The 17,403-nt window shown below is 39.7% G+C and overlaps 2 protein-coding genes across 4 annotated transcripts in view; both read right to left on the bottom strand.

Moving 5' to 3' along the window:
* Positions 1 to 2,508, bottom strand: part of LOC133729266 (KRR1 small subunit processome component homolog) — a 42,323-nt gene extending 39,815 nt beyond the window's left edge. Inside the window, exon 1 of the mRNA XM_062156762.1 lies at positions 2,502 to 2,508. The gene's annotated coding sequence lies outside the window, so the exon portion shown is untranslated. The remainder of the gene's footprint in view (positions 1 to 2,501) is intronic.
* Positions 1 to 16,266, bottom strand: part of LOC133729267 (uncharacterized) — a 47,224-nt gene extending 30,958 nt beyond the window's left edge. The window contains exons 1-7 of one of the 3 annotated variants that reach the window (XM_062156766.1): positions 16,163 to 16,266; positions 15,822 to 15,901; positions 15,553 to 15,663; positions 15,191 to 15,283; positions 14,466 to 14,510; positions 9,071 to 9,109; positions 8,598 to 8,948 (exon numbers count right to left, since the gene is read on the bottom strand). In XM_062156766.1, coding sequence (XP_062012750.1) covers positions 8,754 to 8,948; positions 9,071 to 9,109; positions 14,466 to 14,510; positions 15,191 to 15,283; positions 15,553 to 15,663; positions 15,822 to 15,901; positions 16,163 to 16,220 — 621 coding nt within the window. In that variant the 5' untranslated portion in view covers positions 16,221 to 16,266 and the 3' untranslated portion in view covers positions 8,598 to 8,753. Of the gene's footprint in view, positions 1 to 8,597; positions 8,949 to 9,070; positions 9,110 to 14,465; positions 14,511 to 15,190; positions 15,284 to 15,552; positions 15,664 to 15,821; positions 15,902 to 16,162 lie in introns of those variants that run through there. The other 2 variants (XM_062156767.1, XM_062156765.1) reach the window with 2 other exon arrangements.
* Between the last annotated feature and the right edge of the window lie 1,137 nt (positions 16,267 to 17,403).

Here is a 17,403-nt window from a genome sequence, read left to right as displayed (position 1 = left end):
ATATAGACACTTATGAGTTACTCTCAAATTCGCTCATAAGATTTCCCAACATTTGGTAGACAGACTCATATATATATATAGACCCTTATGAGTTACTCTCAATTTCCCTCATAAGGTTACCATATATATATTGACACTTATGAGTTACTCTCAATTTCACTCATAAGGTCACTCCACATTTGGCAGACAGACTAGAGCTCTAACTGAACGTAACCACTCGTCCGGCCACAGACGTGATTACGATTTAATACTATTAATAACCACCAGCCCGGTACGAGAGCGTGATTCACTAATAGATGCCATGGTCACCTCGTGACCTAGTGATCTCCACAGATCACAACAATTTATTGTTCCTCAACAATAAAACTCAACACCTCTCACAATATATTGTTTCTCAACAATAAACTCAATACCTCTCACAATATATTGTTTCTCAACAATAAACTCAACACAACTCCAACAATACATATTATTTCACGTAATAATATATATACAGACATTCACACAGGAATGTCTAATACACCAACAATAGTTCATATGATTGCAAAATAAAGCAATTAAATATATTGGGTTCGTAATATGAACCACGTGAGGTTTACTCACCTCGATAATCCCGCTGCGTCTTCAATTCAGCTCAAAATACGATCCACAATCGTCCACCAACTCAAACCGTCAATCACCTAGTCAGATACGATCTTAACTTAGCAATCATTCATAAACCACACATATACGGAAATCCAACGGTCGGATTCTAATTTAATGATGATCCAACGGTCAGATCGAATTTATACGATGATCCAACGGTCGGATCCTAATTATACGATGATCCAACGGTCGGATCAAAATTATACGATGATCCAACGGTCGGATCAAAATTATACGATGATCCAACGGTCGGATCCTCACGGATCGCCCTTAGGATCATCCTCCAAAATTATCACAAAGATCCAATGGTCAGATCTTCTTGAATCACTCTAACAAACATCTCCATAAAATTATACGAAAATCTGACGGTCGGATTCTCACGAATCGCCTTCCGAATCATTGTTTTACATTTATACGAAGATCCAACGGTCGGATCTTCGCCCATGACCACACAAAGCCACTGGGACAGTCATAAGATCATCATATCCAAATTTGAAGTAAAACCGATGGTCAGATCCTCACAGATCGTAAACCGAAGATAAAACGTAAAAACGTTAAATAGTAACGTCAAAACATAAATTCACTATTTATCAACGTTTTCTAAAATGACCTTGTAATATATCAAAACGCTCGTAAGGATGCGTAGATCATCACCTAGATAATAAAAACTCAAAATATGGTCGAATACGCCGCCACAAGCGGCGGTCAGTGGGCGGTCAACGGCGGTCAACGCGGCGGTCAACCACCTCCTCTGGCCACCAAATTTCATCCACAGCATCATCTCAACATTTCCAATCACTTTCTCAACTGTGACAAAGTCAGAAAATACCTTGAAGTAGCCGAACAATTAAGCACTCCGATGTACAGTGAAATTTTCCAATTATGCTTTCTTCCTCCATGCTTCGATCTGGGTTATGAGACTTGGCGAGCATGAAGAGCGGCTTAAGGCGCTTCTAATGGACCTGGGTTTATGACTGGAGGTGGCCGGAAATCGGCGTTGACTAATTTGCTACAGTAAAAATGTTGGCTTCGATCTCCACATTTCCGGCCAAATCGTCGTAAACAACTCCCACATGCGTGATAAGGAGGAAGAGACGAGTCTATCGATGCTCGCAGCTCGCCATTTGGTGGTCTAGAGGTGGTGAAAGAGGAGGTTGCAGAAGAGAGAAAGAGAGAGTTGCAGAAGAGAGAGACTGAGAGAGCACGGGGGAATGAGAGAGAAAAGAAAGAAAAGTTACCTGGCTACAGTAACATTTCAAATTTATACCAATCTACCATAAACAATAACTTTCATATTTTGCTTATAACTTTCGCATACGAACTCCGATTTTTACGTACCACATATGCACGCACTCGGTTTAATGTCCTCTACAACTTTCATGAAGGAAGTTTTCCCAAATTCCCAATGTATAAAAAGTCACTTTTTGAGACCCCCTAAATAACGTTCGTTTTTTCGAAAATTAATCGTTCGAACTAATTCCACAATTCCTCCGAGCCTCGTACTCGCTCCCACTATCGTGAAATCATTTCTAAAAATCCACAGAATTTAATTTGGATTTTTCGGGGTATTACAGCTAATGTCAAATAAATACCGATACAAACAAATATCTAATTGACTGGAATTGAACCATTAGTTTAAGGAGAAAATCTTGTGTAACGAAGCAAGGAAGAAGAAGCAGAGGAAGGTAGGTACCTAGAAATTCATCTTAGAAGATAGTGTAAGAGACGAGTTCAAAGTCAGTCTGGAGCTTCAGAATTTCAGACTCCTCGATTTCCATAGCATCGTCGTGTGGGTCCTCCTCCAACGGCATCTCGCTGCGGTGGTTTTGAAACCCTAGAGAGAGAGAGAGAGAGATGGTAAGGTAAACAATGTTTTCTGGTCCGAAAGAGTAAAGTTACGATGAGGCCGAACCAGTCCGGAGCGTTGGGGAGGTTTTCTAACGATGACTCTCTCTCCTTAGTTAGGTAGGACTAGGTGGATACTGTTCTAACTGTGCCACGCGCTTGACCTACTATATTATTAGTACGCGCCAAGAATTTCCTTTTTCATTTATAGACGAAAGGAAAATACCAAAACAGTCCAAATAACATTGAGAAAGAAAAAGTAAGATTTGATCAAGACTGGTAAGCATTTTTAGCCGACTCTCTATCCTAGGCTCCTTATTTATTATGGAGAGCATGTTTAGCTTTTTATGAATTTTAGCAATTGCACCAGACCTTTAAGTGACTCTTTATTTTAACTTTTAACTATCTCGCTCTTCAGAGAGCGAGATGAGACTCTCTATTATTTTTGTTAATTCAAAACATCTTATATAATTAAGTCAATTCTTGAGGGAATGGTTAAATTTTTGAAGTACCATATATGCCCTTACATAATATAAATATTAATAAACAAATTAATTCCTATATGAGGATAAGATAGTCAATTGACTATATCGAATTTGAAAAAATTGCACTACCTCCCATGAAAAAAGGAGAAGTTTCCCCAAAATAAGGAGAGAAATTATTGTAACTTTTTTAATTTAAGAAAAATAGAAAATAAAACCAATTGACATGTGCTAAGGGGCTAGTTATTTTTAAGTGTAATATATAAATACATTTACACTATTTTTTTTCCTCATTCTATAAATGATACTAGTCTGTAATCACATGCTCTGCATGTGTACAAAAAAAATTTCATTGTAAAAAAAAATAGAAAAGTGGGTAGTAATTGCAGAAAAAATAGATTCAGTGGTAGTTATTGCAGATAGAAAATAGTAGGAGAGAAAAGTGGGGGTTGTGGAATAAAAAAGAATTTTCTTAATAAAAATCTATTGTATAATTGTCTTATTTATCCTTGTGAATTAATTTATTATCAAAGTTTTTTAATCTTTCAGGGTTAAATCTGTCAAAATTTTCAGCTTTGGCTAACAAAGCCTCTTCTTTTAATAATAGTATAGATAAATATAAACTAGAACTGATGCAGACATTTTAAAAGTGGCTAGCCAAAATGACTTTCTAGTTACTTTAGTTTTTTTTAGGGAAAGGAGGTCAGGTTTTATTGAATAAAGATGTCTAAAAATTACACAACTTCAGCTGCTAATGCAGCTTGTAAAAAAGAAGGGGAAGAAAAATAAAAAGTCTCCACAGGGAGAGTCCTAGTACGAGCAGCCATCAGATGTGCCACCCTATTTGCACTTCTCTTTGTATGAACTACGCGCAGGTTTGCATAAGCATGCAAAATGTACTCCATATCATCATAAACACGTCCCAAGATGGACAAGTTACTCCCCTCTCGGCTAAGCAATTGTCGATACACCAATTGCGAATCAGTCTCCACAATAGCTGGCAAATAATGATTTGTAACTACAAACTCAATGGCCTGTTTGCAGGCTACAGCTTCCACATGTTCAGGTGATAGTAAACCCGAAAGAGATTTACCTCCTCCTGCTATAAATGAGCCCTGCCAATCCTTGACAACAAAACCAGTGCTCCCTTTTTTAGATGCTTGAAAGAAAGAACCATCTACATTGACTTTAAAACAGCCCACAGAGGGAGCAACCCACCGAGTCATTCTAATAGTACCAGCTCCACTATTCCCAATCTTCCCTTGCAGAAAACGAAATTCATGCAGCCTTGACATAGACACGATAACTACATCAACAGCCGTACCAACTTTGTTTTCCCAAATTCGATTATTTCGTTCTTTCCACACCCCCCAAAGAAGGTATACCAACTACCAAGTAACTGTAGAGATAAGTCTCTGGCACAAGAACTAATCCATTCCTACAGACCCAAATGAGCAAAATGAGGATTATAACAAACCTGTGACAACACCCCATGTGTTTGCAGCACTTGTCTAGTGAACTGACAGTCACGACACAAATGCAGTGTTGTTTCCAACTCCTGCATACACAACGGACAAGTCATGGAATCCAACACAACTCTCTTTGAGATTAATCTCTCCAAAGATGGGAGGATATTGTGACACACCCGCCATATATGAACTTTGGCTGCATTAGGGATGACAACCTTCCACAGCTTTTTCCAAAAACTCACCCCAACTAGCAGCTCAAAAGGGCTCTTAGAAGAAGAAATAGAGAAAGAGTATCGGTAAGCAGTCTTCACCGAAAACTTGCCATTCTTTTCAAGTCTCCAAACCTCCCTGTCATGCACCTCCCTAGAAGATAGAGGAATTGATAAGATTGCTTCAGCTTCATCAACCGAAAACACCCTTCGAATGAGATTAATGTCCCAAACCCCTGTATGACAAATCAAGTCACTCACCCTATTGACTTCATTCATAGCCAAATTACCTTCTCTAGGCTTACAATCCGGCACCCCAGGAATCCACGAATCCCTCCATATGTTCACCAATGTCCCATCGCCTATCTGCCAGTAAGTGCCTTTCCTTAACAAATCCCTTGTGGAAAAGATACTTCACCAGGAATAAGAAGGAGAGGCATGGGATGAAGCTGTCCAAAAAGAACCTTCTGGATAGTACTTAGCTTTAAAGAGTCGAGCTATCAGCGATTGAGGATTGCTGATCACACGCCATGCTTGTTTGGCTAGCATAGCGGAATTAAATTCTGATAAACTACGGAAACCTAGCCCTCCTTCCTCTTTAGGATTGCACAAAGCCTTCCAAGTCTTCCAGTGAATTTTTCTTTTATCAAGAGTACTCCCCCACCAGAACTTGGCACAAAGTTGTTCAAGATCCTCACAGAAATTTTTTGTTAATTGGAAGACACTCATTGCATAAGTTGGAAGAGCTTGTGCCACCACTCTGATGAGAATGTCTCTACCTGCACCACTCAAAAATTTTCCTTGCCAATTGGAGACCTTCTTGGACAAATTCTCCTTGATATACTGGAAGGTAGCAGTTTTCTTCCTCCCTACATACGTTGGAAGACCCAAATATTTTGCATGGGAAGCCACCACCTCAACTCCCAATAGGCTGGACACCTCATCTTTCATAACTTCTGAAACATTTTTACTGAAAACAATAGAGCTTTTATCAAAATTAACCAATTGACCAGATGCCCTACCATATGTTTCTATAACATCCTGTATCTGGAAACAGGCCTCTAGAGAAGCGTCAGCATAAAGCATGCTATCATCAGCAAAAAGTAAATGATTCACCCGAGGGGCTTCACTGCAAATCTCAATCCCAGGGAGCAATCCCAATTCCTGCTTTTGCTGTAATAAGGCTGAGAAACCCTCTGCCCCAATTAGAAATAAATATGGGGACAGAGGATCACCTTGCCGTAATCCTCTACTTGGAATAACAAGACCACGAGGCTTTCCACGCAGCAAAAAAGAGTATCTGACAGAGCAGACACACTGCATCACCATCTCTATCCATACCGGATCAAAACCAAACCTTTCCATCACCTTCCTAAGAAAAACCCATTCCATCCTATCATAGGCTTTGCTCAAGTCTAGTTTAAGAGCCATACACCCATCACCACCATCCCTTTTGTTATGAACAAAATGAGCAAGTTCATTAGCGACAAGTATATTATCAGTAATTAACCTGTCAGGCACAAAAGCACTCTGATATGGAGAAATCAAGTCTGGCAAAATCAACTTCAACCTGTTTGCTATGACTTTCGAACAAAGCTTGTAGATTACATTACATAATGCAATAGGTCTTAAATCTGACATGTGCTCCGAATCATTCACTTTTGGGATAAGACAAATATGTGTGAAATTAATTTGTCGTAACAGCTGACCTGAATGTAAAAAACTCTGAACAGCAGCAGTCACCTCAGCTCCTATTGACTCCCAATAGTGTTGGAAGAATAGAGGAGGCATACCATCTGGCCCTGGCGATTTAGTTGGGTACATTTGAAACAAGGCACACCGAACCTCTTCTTGAGAATATTGAGCACACAATTGTTCATTCATAGTTTCAGAAACACATGGTTGAATAGCCTCTAATGTAGCACCCATGGCCTCAACATCTATGTCCCCTGCTTTGAACATATTAGAAAAGTAGGAAGTCACCACTCGCTCCAACCCCTCATCATCCTCACACCACTCACCAGCCTCATTAAATAGACCATGTATAGTATTTTTCCTTTTTCTATTTGCTGCCTTCCGGTGAAAATAACCCGTGTTACGATCTCCTTCCTTCAACCAAGTTACTTTCGATCTTTGTCGCCAGAAAGATTCTTCTTGAGATAATAAAGTTTGGAGACGTTCAGACAAAAGCTTCTTCTCCATAATCACAGCATCAGAAAGCGTTGCATCTAGCAACTCCTCCAAACGTGCTCGAACCCCTAACATTTCCATCTGTCTACCCTTGAACGTCTTCCTCTGCCAAGCATCCAGATGCATTCTAGTATAAGCTATCTTCTTGGACAATTGATACATTGGCAAACCGGACACATCTGTCTGCCAGGCTTGGTGTACAACGCCATCACATTCTTCATGTTGCAACCAATGTGCTTCAAATTTGAAGCGATGATGACGAGGACGTATGGGAAGAGGAACAGTACTAGCTTGTAGCAGTATTGGCACATGATCGGAATCACTTGGTGGGAGATGCTTCAGACGTGCAAAACCAAAAATATCACACCAGGTCGGTGTACACACAGCCCTGTCCAACCGTAACTGGGTTTCAGAATTCCACCAAGTTGCCTGAGGCCCCTGAAAACCAAGATCAAGCAAATCCCCATACCCTAGGGCTTCTCTAAAACCACGCATCTGCCTCTCTGGCCTAATCGGACCATCTTTCTTCTCACTGCTATTTAGGATTTCATTAAAATCCCCGATAACGACCCAGGGAAGGGTCTCCAAATCACTCAAATCACGCAAAAGCTGCCATGATTTGTCTCTATCCACCGTTCGAGCAAATCCGTAAAAACCTGTAAGTCTCCACCTAGGGGTTCCAGGTCCTCCATCAACCATAATATCAATATGATGTTGTGACGTCGTACCCACCTCCAGCTTCACATCATCATTCCAGAACATGCCCAAACCACCAGACTGTCCTACACTCAACACTTCCTGAGCCTGAGAAAAACCAAGCGCCAAACGCAGATCGTTAAAGGCCCTGATATTGTTGATTTTGGTTTCGCAAAGAAAAATAATTTGGGGTCTGTTTTGGGATATCAAATCCTTCAACGCCCGAATTGTGATGTCGTTGCAGATTCCTCTGCAATTCCAACTCAGTATGTCCATATCCATGGTCAATTGAATCTTGCTTTCTAGAAACCTAGAAAGTAAACCCTAGCAGAGGAGGCTAGGTAGGAAGAAAATACACTTGCGTTAAACCAAAGATAGTTTACTAGTTACTTTAGTTAAAATTTGACTAAAAATTGCTAGCATTGCTAAAGATGCTCTAAGGACCAAATTTTTTTTTCCCTTTCATTTCTTTAAATTAAAAAAAAAAAGGGTTAACAAATAAAAAATATTTAAATTTATCTATCCATTTTTTTTTTTACGCCGAGACTTATTATATGAGGCAACTATGAGAATTGATGGAAGAGAGTAACTGATGGTTAATCTGAAGATTTATTGTGTTAGTATATTCGTCTGCGGTCTATGGATCACTTGCATTCAATTCATTTGATATGTAACCTCGAAAGCTCTCTACTCAGATTGGTCCTAAGGAGCCTAGGAAGAAACGCCAAGTGAAAGATTTCTTGAATTCAACAAAATGGTTCGAAACCAGCTGAAGATAAACAAACTCGTTACGTATGACGGAAAGATGAGCAACCCCATTCCCGTCCATGAAGATGATGAGTAGATGAACTCTAGAGCAGATTTCACACGTACATCCTCCACAAGAAAACCGATTGTCGAATGATCAGAGGACGATGATGAAACTCACCACAGCGACCAATCAGTGTCAACCGCCACAGACAATTTTATGACTTGCCATTTTTTAATTTTTTCTTTTGGGAAATATGACTAGTAATAACTATAAAATATATCATGATATTGTTACTCTCAGGTCATTTGGGATCATTCTGCACTCCTACTTAAATTCATATTTCTCACTTCAAGTTTTTCCAAGGGATAGATATGATATACAATATCCCTAAAAAGTACGAATGTCTCTTGTCGTTGAGATAATTTTGGCATGAAGCCTTTGAAACTATAGATGAAATTATGACATTTCAGACATGAAAAGCCTCGAGACTCTTCATCACTTCACTTGTCATTTTAATCCTCGCATCCTTCATCAGTTGAGTCTTCTTTTTAATCCTCCGCACACGGGGTGCAGGAGGCACATTGTGAGCGATGCAGTCTTCCACAATCTTTGTTATCGTCTTTATTCCTTGCAGTGGACCAATAAGAGCAATGGTATTTCCCTGATCATTTAGAAAGCAAAAAAAAAAAAAAATATTTCTGAAGTCTCACTTCACCTGGAAATTGGAAGGGGAAGACCAGCAAAAGGAAATGTCAAGGATCAAAATAACAAGAGAATGCTAACCTTAAGAAAAACGCCACAGCCAGTAAGTTCAAAAAGTCCCTGTGTCACAATATTATGGTGAAAAATCAGAAAAACATCCAGCATAAAGAATTAAGCATGTAAGGTGTACCTGATGGGCCAGTCCCTCCTTAATTGGAGGAGAGAAAGAAAGAAAGCAGGAGACAAAGAAAAGTAGCAGAAAACAGGGAAAAGGAAAAGTAGCAGAAGACAGGGAAAAGAGAAAAACCTGCAGCCGGCTTTGGAGAGAGAGCTGGAGAGAGAGTATGGGATATATAATCCCATATCGGCAGTCGAAGAAGCACAAGGAGAAAAGAAGGCAGAAAGAGAGTGCAGAAACCAAAAGAGGCAGAGAGCCCAAACTACAAACAGTGTGAGAAAAACATCTTCATCCAAGTAGAGAGTGAAGAGTGTTTTACTGCATGTTGAGAGTGTAGTTGTGGTTAGGCAGAAAAACAAGTGTTAGAGAGAGTTTCCTTCAAGTAGTGTTCTTGAAGCTGTGTATCTCTTGTACCCACATTATCATAGTGGAAGTTCTTGTTGTTGCTGCCCCGTGGACGTAGGCATTTTGCTGAACCACGTTATATCCGGTGTTCACTTTCTTTTACTCATTTTATTTCCTTGCATATTTATCCTTTTGTGGTTGGAGTTGTTATTTCCATTCTATTACTTTTCCCAACAGTGGTATCAGAGCTCTTGGTTCGTGAGGTGTTAGAATGGAAAGTTCACGGAGTACCATGATCCGACTCAACCACTCTAATTGGATTACATGGAAGCCGAGAATGGAGGATATTCTCTATTGCAAAGATTTGCATGAGCCAATCGTAGGAGAGGAGGCCAAGCCGGAAGGAACTTCAGTTCCGACCTAGACGAAGATGAACCGCAAAGCCATCGGTCATATCCGCGAATGGGTGGATGACAGTGTATTCCACCATGTGTCTAATCAAACCAATGCACATGAATTATGGCTGAAGTTGACGTCCTTGTTCGAGAAGAAGACTGCTGCCAAGAAAGCATTTCTAATCAAGGAGCTCGTAAACATGAAGTACAAAGATGGTGTTAGAGTGACCGAGCACCTCAACAACTTCCAAAGTACAATCAATCAATTGGCCACAATGGACATGAAGATTGATGACGAGTTGCAAGCCTTGTTGCTATTGGGATCATTGCCGGACAATTGGGAGACCTTTGTTGTAACTGTAAGTAATTCTGCTCCAGATGGCGTATTGTCTATGGATAATGTTAAAAATAACATGTTGAATGAAGAAACTAGAAGAAAAGCTTCAAGCTCGGACAATAGCCAAGTCTTTGTGACGGAGTATAGAGGAAGGAGCAAAAGCAGGGGACCCAAAGGCCATGGAAGGAGTGTGAGCAGATCCAGGACAAGATTCAATGGAAAATGCCATCATTGTGGTATTTTTGGCCACATGAAGAGGAATTGCAACAAGCTGAAGAAGGATCCGAAGGAGGGTCGAGATGGCAATACACATCAACCGAACGATGACACGAGAAACACTGCAGCTTCCGTGTCTAATGATGAATGTGAGTTCCTTTGTCTTGAAGGTGAATGCTTACATGTTGATGATTGTCCAGGTGTTGCATGGGTCGTTGATTCTGGAGCCTCTTTCCATGCTACTCCACACTTGGAGTACTTCACTACATACCAAGGCGGTGACTTTGGAACGGTGAAGATGGGCAACGATGGTTACTCCAAGATTTCAGGAATTGGAGATATTTGTTTTGAGACCGATTTGGGCAACAAGCTTATGTTAAAAGATGTTAGACATGTTCCGGGTCTACGTTTCAATTTGATGTCAACCGGTGTGCTTGACCGACAAGGGTTTCATCATCATGGAGGTGATCAAAAGTGGAGGCTTACCAAGGGATCATTGGTGGTTGCTAGAGGGAAGATGTGTTGCACCCTCTATAAGACATATGGCAAAATATGCAAAGGAGAATTGAATGTTGCAGACGACTCTTCTCCAAGTTTATGGCACAAGCGACTAGGTCATATGAGTGAGAAGGGATTGCAAGTTTTGGCAAAGAAGTCTCTAATTCCCTTTGCCAAAGGTACCTCACTTGACTCTTGTGATTATTGTTTATTTGGTAAACAACATAAAGTTAGTTTCACAAGAACATTTACAAGAAAAGAAAATGTATTAGACCTAGTACACTCAGATGTATGTGGCCCCATGGAAGTTGAATCAGTAGGTCATAATAAATATTTTGTCACTTATATTGATGATGCTTCATGAAAGGTTTGGGTTTATTTGTTGAAAACAAAAGACCAGGTGTTTCAAACCTTTAAGGAATTTCATGCCATGGTGGAGAGGGAGACAGGAAGAACCCTCAAATGTATCCGTAGTGACAATGGCGGAGAATACACTTCGAACGAGTTCAGAGATTATTGTTCGAAGCATGGCATCAAACACATGAAGACAATTCCTGGCACCCCACAACATAATGGTGTAGCAGAGAGGATGAACCGCACCATTCTAGAAAAAGTGAGAAGCATGCTGAAGACGGCCAACCTGGCAAAGAAGTTTTGGGGCGAAGCAGTGACAACCACATGTTACCTTATTAACCGAACACCATGTGTACCGTTGGGCTTGGAGACTCCCGAAGGCGTATGGACCGGTAGAAGCGCTTCATATTCCCACTTGAGGGTGTTTGGGTGCAAAGCATTTGCACATGTGCCAAAGGAGCAAAGATCAAAGCTGGATGACAAGGCCATGCCGTGTATCTTTCTTGGATATGGCAATGAAGAGATGGGCTACCGGTTGTGGAATCCAAAGACCAAGAAATTATTCAGAAGCAGAGATGTGGTGTTTCATGAAGGTCAAACCATTGCGGATTTTGACAAAAATGAAGTAGAACATGCAGACCAGCTCACCTACGATTCATCACCGCTTCAAGAAGAACCTAGTGACAAAGCTCAAGATATGGTAAATGAAAATGTTCCTGATATGGCGGAAGCAGAAGCAGCAGAACCTGAAGATAATGATCAGGGGGAGCCAAATCAGGGGGAGCAGCTAGAAAATGCCCAAGTACCAGTTCGAAGATCCAACAGAGAGCCAAAGCCAAATACCAAGTATCATTCTTCACAATATATATTGGTGACTAGTGATGGAGATAATCCATATTCCAGATACATTCTGTTGACCAATGATGGAGAGCCTGAATGCTTTGAGGAGGCAAAGACTCATGCAGACTGTGATAAATGGATGTTGGCGATGAAGTCTGAAATGGAGTCCTTATTGAAGAATGACACCTACGAATTGGTGGAGCTTCCTAAAGGCAGAAAATCACTCAAAAATAAATGGGTGTTCAAGTTGAAGAGAGATGAGAATGAATAGTTGACAAAGTTCAAGGCTCGCTTGGTAGTGAAAGGTTTTGGGCAGAAGGAAGGAATAGATTTTGATGAGATCTTCTCACCAGTTGTCAAGATGACTTCTATTAGAGTCATTTTGGGCATGGCAGCTAGCATGGATCTTGAGGTGGAGCAGCTAGATGTGAAAACGGCATTTCTTCATGGTGATTTGGAAGAAGAAATATACATGGAGCAACCAGAAGGTTTCGAAGTCGAGGGAAAGGAGCACATGGTTTGCAAGTTGAAGAAAAGTCTATACGGGCTTAAGCAAGCACCAAGGCAATGGTACAAGAAATTTGACTCATTCATGGTGGGTCATGGATACAAGAGAACTGATGCAGATCCATGTGTGTATCTCCAGCGGTTTACTGGAGGTAACTTCATTATTTTGTTGCTCTATGTTGATGATATGTTGATAGTGGGCAAAGATGTTTCTATGATTCGCAAGTTGAAAGCAGATTTATCAAAGTCATTTGATATGAAAGACTTAGGGCCAGCTAAGCAGATTTTGGGCATGGAGATTACTCGTGACAGGCAGGCGAAGAAATTGTGGCTGTCACAAGAGAGGTATGTTGAACGGGTGCTTGAAAGGTTCAACATGAAAGAAGCTAAGTCAGTAAGCTCACCTTTAGGTAATCATTTCAAGTTAAGCAGATTATTATGTCCAACCACACAAGTAGAGAAAGACAAGATGGCAGGTATCCCTTACTTATCAGCTGTTGGTAGTCTTATGTATGCCATGGTATGCACTCGCCCTGATATTGCACATGCAGTTGGTTGTTAGTAGATATCTTTCTAATCCTGGCAGAGAGCATTGGGAAGCTGTCAAGTGGATACTCAAATATTTGAGGGGCACCTCAAAGTTGTGTTTATGTTTTGGTGGATCAGAACCAATCTTGGAAGGTTTTACAGATGCAGATTTGGCAGGAGACCTTGATAATCGAAAGTCCACTTCTGCATACTTATTTACATTTTCTGGGGGAGCTGTGTCATGGCAGTCCAAGCTACAGAAGTGTGTTGCATTATCCACCACAGAATCAGAGTACTTAGCAGCAAATGAAGCTGGCAAGGAAATGATATGGCTGCAAAGGTTCGTTCAAGAGTTGGGTGTGAAGCAGGAAAATTATGTGGTACATTGTGATAGTCAGAGTGCTATTCACTTGAGCAAAAATTCAATGTATCACCCTCGCACTAAGCACATTGATCATCGGTATCATTGGATCCGAGATGCAGTGTCAAAGAAGTTTTTCCAGTTGAGGAAAATCCACACCAACAAGAACATTTCAGATATGTTGACCAAAGTTGTTCAACAACAAAAATTTGAGTTTTGCAGAAGCGCGTCAGGACTGACGCATCCCTCTATCTAAGTCGGGAGGGGGAGATTGATGGGCCAGTCCCTCCTTAATTGGAGGAGAGAAAGAAAGAAAGCAGGAGACAAAGAAAAGTAGCAGAAAACAGGGAAAAGGAAAAGTAGCAGAAGACAGGGAAAAGAGAAAAACCTGCAGCCGGCTTTGGAGAGAGAGCTGGAGAGAGAGTATGGGATATATAATCCCATATCGGCAGTCGAAGAAGCACAAGGAGAAAAGAAGGCAGAAAGAGAGTGCAGAAACCAAAAGAGGCAGAGAGCCCAAACTACAAACAGTGTGAGAAAAACATCTTCATCCAAGTAGAGAGTGAAGAGTGTTTTACTGCATGTTGAGAGTGTAGTTGTGGTTAGGCAGAAAAACAAGTGTTAGAGAGAGTTTCCTTCAAGTAGTGTTCTTGAAGCTGTGTATCTCTTGTACCCACATTATCATAGTGGAAGTTCTTGTTGTTGCTGCCCCGTGGACGTAGGCATTTTGCTGAACCACGTTATATCCGGTGTTCACTTTCTTTTACTCATTTTATTTCCTTGCATATTTATCCTTTTGTGGTTGGAGTTGTTATTTCCATTCTATTACTTTTCCCAACAGTACCGAGGCTATTTGCCTTGAGAAGTTGAGATTCATCTTCTTAACCCATTTTAACATCTTCTTAACTATTTTGTACCTTCATGACACCAACGATAAGATTCCTCCGTGCAAGAAATTGCTCCTGCAGACAATGTAGAAATTATAAAAATGCAGAAAATTAAGCTTCATCTCTAGAACTACAAAGAGGATCAAGCCTAACTCATAAATCATAATGATGTAGGTAGCAGAATATCCGGCCAGACTCATATTCCTCATGTTATCTTCAAGATCACAAGTCCTGGGTCACTAAATCCGGACTAACTGTAAATCTTACAAACATTAAACAAATGCTTTATTCATTACAATGCTAGAACTACAAGATCCGCTCATTCCTCATGTTATTACCATAGCTTTATCTACTGCATTGCAAGCTAAAACTAAAAGGCTGCTCATTCATATTACTTATTTTACATTGATACTAAATCTTGTTTCACTAACCCACTCTAAACCATTTCTAACATCAAACAAAAGTTCTACTCCCTGTGTTACAATGCCAAAAATCAAACTCTGAATTGTCAACAAAATTCATCATATCATAAGTAATACTTCTTATTTCAGAAAACCCTAACCAACTCTAAACCTTGCATCAAAAAAAAAAAGTTTTAATGACCACATTGCAATGCTACAACTAGTCCCACCTAACTAGAGATAGTGCTTAAAAAACATATAAGACGAGAGTTCACGTAAATAAATCAAGAGACACCTGCTGCAGAAAAGGGAAGGAAAAAAACAATAAAGAGAAAGGAAACATGTAATACCCACCTTACTGATCCCAAATATGTTGCAAATCCCCCCTTCTTGATTCCCAATCTTGATGATCTCATGTTGCCAACTACAATCCAGCGTTCGTATTGCCTGAAATCAAAAGCGTGTGCACTGAAATCAGAAGGCCAATACAACATAGTTGAAATTAAGATGATAACTTAATAACAACACAAAATTAAGCATTTTCAAGATCTATTACTCCTGATACCAATATTATTCACATATTTTCTCAGAAGGAGAAATAATAACAGTGAAAAGAAAAATACATAACCAGCTTATTAGTACTAATTTACATCGAATCATTGAATATATACAATAGCTAATTAGTTATAACATGAAAAGGGCTCTGCCATTTTTACCCAACGTGCTGGAACACTTCTCGACAAAAGCTGCAAAATATCAATTGCCTTGAAAATTATGTCTTCATCTTCAGCCCCTTTAGTTTTAAAAACCTTCATAGTACCCTCAACCTGAGCATAATTAGAAAACCAACGATTTAATATGTGCATCATATCTTACCCAATTTGAAATAAACTAGTGATGAATCCAGAGTAGATTTCACAATGATCGATTAACCAATCCGTATTAATATACAAACTCCAGAAGAGACAAGATTGATGACACATACCAGATCCAGTGTGCACAAAACGCCATGCTTGCTCAAACACGACTCCACTATAGGCCAACTTTTTTGCAGCAAATCTGTGTCTACACAAAATAATGCGGAGGCCTATTTGATGAGAAGAACTTCTTAATGATGCAGATTTAATAATGTGCGAACATAAAGATGGTAAATTTGGTTTTACTCTTCGCCTGGGCGCAGATTCAGAATCAAGCTTAGCTTAATTTGCTATAAAGTGTGGTTATTCTGATCTACCAAACCATAAATTATGTTATGATCTTAGGGTAACCTAATAAACAAACAAAGAGATCGAGGAGGAATTAAGAAGAAGATAGGGAGGTACTTACCAAGGAATCGATCGTAGAACTTGATGTAAGAGACGACTTCAATTTCATCTTGGACCATCAGAGCCTCCTCGAGCTGCAGAACAATGGCGTTTGGGTAATCTTCCGACATCAAACCCTCGAGAGATGGGCGAAGAGTAAAGTTACCAAACAAGGAAGAGAGCCGGGGGGGGGCGCATTTCCTATGTTAAATAGGATTAGTAGGTGGTGGATACTTTACTTAATCCCTTTTACTAATCTTCCCACGCGCTTCACGTGCTACGCGCCAAGACTTTCCTTTTTCAATCAGCAAAAAGACGCAATTGAGATTGGAGATTTGGTGGGGACGGGCCGACTCTAGGGTGACACGTGTTTTTTTACACTTAATTTTGTTGTTGTTTTGGACAGAGAGATCTTCGGCTAGTATCGAAATCATCCATAATACTTCAAAACTTGCGCATTGGAGATTTGGCCAAATCTAATAATTTGATATTTTGATTTTAAATATGAAATTAGGATGTGAATTGATCAATATCAATATTTAGATTAATATTTTAGTTTTTCTCCAATTGCAGGTCTTTTTACTCGAATAAATGAGTTATGAAGACTTGAGAGTAGAGTAAACTAAATGTCAAAAGTGTTAAATGAATCTGAATCACAATTTAAAAAATTGTGACTTTGTAAATGTATTTAGAGAAATTTGAGCCTCTTCATCTATTACTAATTGATTTTGGTTGTTATGTCTAGATTATTTTGTCAGACTACTACAATGATAAAACATTAGTGACCGCACCTAAATTTAGTACTGAACTTGTCATATTTGGGCCACTCAAATTTTTACTTCCAAGTTTTTCAAAGTTAGCTCTCAAAAGTCTCAAGTAATTGGACTTATTTTTAGGGGGGTGTATTGTATATGGAATTACTGGCACTTTTAAAGAAATCCATGGAATTTAAAAGTCTGGGTGTATTCAATAGAGACTTTTAACAGTCCATAAAAGTCTGGGTGTATTCAATTAGGACTTTTAAAAATGAATAGAAGTTTAGGGGTATTCAAAATATCATTCATACATACGGAATTAGAAAATCATGGAAAATCATGGACTTTGTAGTGTTCAGTATAAATACCAAATTCCAATATTTTTCCAGCCAGCAGAGCAAAGATTTTGAGCGTGGAAAAGTCTGTCAAACTTCTTCTCTCTGCGCGTGAAAAGGTTGGTCCTCCATCATCTCTCTTTCATGATTTCTTTTTTCTTTTCTCTAATATT

The sequence above is a fragment of the Rosa rugosa genome, chromosome 2 (assembly GCF_958449725.1).
Source record: "Rosa rugosa chromosome 2, drRosRugo1.1, whole genome shotgun sequence".
Lineage (NCBI taxonomy): Eukaryota > Viridiplantae > Streptophyta > Magnoliopsida > Rosales > Rosaceae > Rosa > Rosa rugosa.
Note: the sequence above shows the minus strand (reverse complement) of the source record. Positions and strands in the feature narration are given on the sequence as shown.